The sequence below is a fragment of the Arabidopsis lyrata genome, assembly GCF_000004255.2.
Source record: "Arabidopsis lyrata subsp. lyrata unplaced genomic scaffold ARALYscaffold_1, whole genome shotgun sequence".
Classification (NCBI taxonomy): domain Eukaryota; kingdom Viridiplantae; phylum Streptophyta; class Magnoliopsida; order Brassicales; family Brassicaceae; genus Arabidopsis; species Arabidopsis lyrata.
This window is the reverse complement of record NW_003302555.1, coordinates 30,922,445-30,924,710: the sequence shown is the minus strand read 5'-3', so window position 1 is coordinate 30,924,710 and position 2,266 is coordinate 30,922,445. Positions and strand designations below refer to the sequence as shown.

General features: G+C 35.9%; 1 protein-coding gene across 1 annotated transcript; it reads left to right on the top strand.

The window, feature by feature from the left end:
* Window positions 1-559: 559 nt before the first annotated feature.
* LOC9330662 lies at window positions 560-1,868 on the top strand. The gene has a single exon (XM_021010499.1). It carries the CDS (start codon window positions 736-738, stop codon window positions 1,576-1,578), a length of 843 nt encoding a protein of 280 aa, XP_020866158.1. The 5' UTR covers window positions 560-735; the 3' UTR covers window positions 1,579-1,868.
* Window positions 1,869-2,266: the final 398 nt, after the last annotated feature.

Genomic DNA, 2,266 nt, shown 5'->3' with positions numbered 1-2,266 from the left:
GTAAAAAGCAATAACAAAAAGCTTCACTTTTGTTACTTCACTCACTTTCTCCCACTCGTCCTATCCATCACTCTTTCTCTTCAATTATAAATTTCATTACCTCATACATATAAGTATATTTCATTATAGTTCTATAACATTAACAAATTGTTATATCAACAGTTGATGATTTCAAAACACGTCCGTCTTAGGTAAACCTCAGTTTAAACTAACAAGCACAAAGACCAAATCAACCTATAAATAGACAAACACATGATATGTGTTCCGTCTAATCTTCTTAGATATTCATAGGATCCAAATTGTTTTTTTAGATATATAAAAGAGAAAATTTTGACCTTGTTTCCTTATTCTCCTTTAACAAAAAAAAAAAAAAAAAAAAAAAGTTAGTCAATTTTCCCTCTTTTTAATTTTATATCACATAACAAGAGAGAAAACCAATTAAAAATAAGTGAAAAAAACTAAAAAGATTGAAGTGTGAAACCATCTGACGTGTGACCTAACTTACGTTTTCTTCTAATCTCTACAGGTCATCTTCTTCGGTGGCACCTTTATTCACCAAGCAAAACACCGCTTCTTTCGATTATCTATCTCTTTTCCATTTATCTTTTCTTGACTTTTTTTTTTCTATTCTTGTTCTGTTATAAACAAAAATGTGTAATAATTATTCATCAATCATCAGAATAATACAAATAAGGAAGGTATCTATCTTGTCACCCTCTCTCTCTTGTTACCAAGATGAGCTTCTACAAAAGAAGCTTTCACTCTTTCCTTGGCCAAACCAACACCAAAACGATGCCGTTTGAATCCGGTCTTGGCCATGACGAGGCGAATGGTTTAATGTTGTGTACAGAGTATCTAGGGTTCGAGAGTTACGACATGAGGATGTCCGATAACGAGGTGGAGAATAAGATGACTTGTCACGTGGAGGTGGAGACCGAAAGGGTCGAAACAAAGAGGAGGAAGACGAAGGAGAATGTGGTGGCGCGAGAGCCGGGAAAAAAGTTTCCTCCGCCTCTCTCGTCGTTTAACGGCCGAGGAAAACGGTCTTTTTATCTCCGGCCGGTAAGGAAGGATGGTAGATTGGAACTTACGCAAGTTATGATCAATCGACCAGAGATTTTCCACGCTTCTAGAGAAGATGGACGGTTGAGATTACATTTTGTCGATGGTGTCGAGAATCCCATTAGAGGTTGTTGTGGTCCCGAAGAAATCGTTGCCTTAGAAGACGGACCTAAGGGTCTAGGTAATGAGAACGAGGGAGGGGAGATAAGTAGATCTGATCTGAAATGGGGTACAGAGATTCTTGAAGATGACAATGATGGTGCATGTGATGAAGTGGTGGATTTATCTATGATCAATGATGTTGCAAAACGTTGGAGATGTAAAACTAGTCATGAGGTTTCGGTGAATAGTGATAATGATGTAGCACATTTCCATGATGATCATGACACGAGAGAATGGAGGTACAAGAACAATCATCATCATCATCATCGTTTTCATCATATTCATCCATACCATCATCATAATAGTAACAATAACATGCATTTGTGGACCCGGACGTACGTGAAGACCAGGTGAGGTTATCAATGTTTTTACGTGGCGGCTTGAAAAAGAATCAAAATATCAAAAAAAAAAAAAAAAGTACAGCTATTTTATCTCTGGACGTTGTATGTTTAAAAAATATTCGAAAAGTCAAAGATCCTTGTGTATATTTATTATTCGTTTAACATGTATATGACTTCCACAAATGCACAGCTTGTTACAACTTTCAATATGCATAGAGTGATAGAGTATTATTTTAATTTTGACTACAATTTTTTTTTCTTTTGTAAATTCATCATGTAATGTTGTAAAATCGAACTTAGATTTGTGTTAATTTGCACCACATGTTTTAAAATCTTTTTTACCGTCATAATTAATTAGGAAAAAAGCAAATGTAACGTCAACGATTCTGACTGCTGATCGGTCCAATTGTTGGTCATTCGTACGTGTGACATAGTCCATAGCCGACTGTTGAAAATTGGAACATTAATGTTGTCCATTTCCCACCACAATCGACAGCTCACAGGCCTTTACGACACATATAACCCCAAGATACAATGCATATTTAAAAGTTTTTAGGATTCTTTTTGAAACGATTGTGAACTGAAGTAAAGTTACAACGGGTTGAGATACGAAGACATTGAATTTGGAAAAGAAAACAAAAGCTAGGGAAAAGTGTGTGGTCCGCAAGACATTGGAATGCAATAAGAAAGCTGAGTAAGAG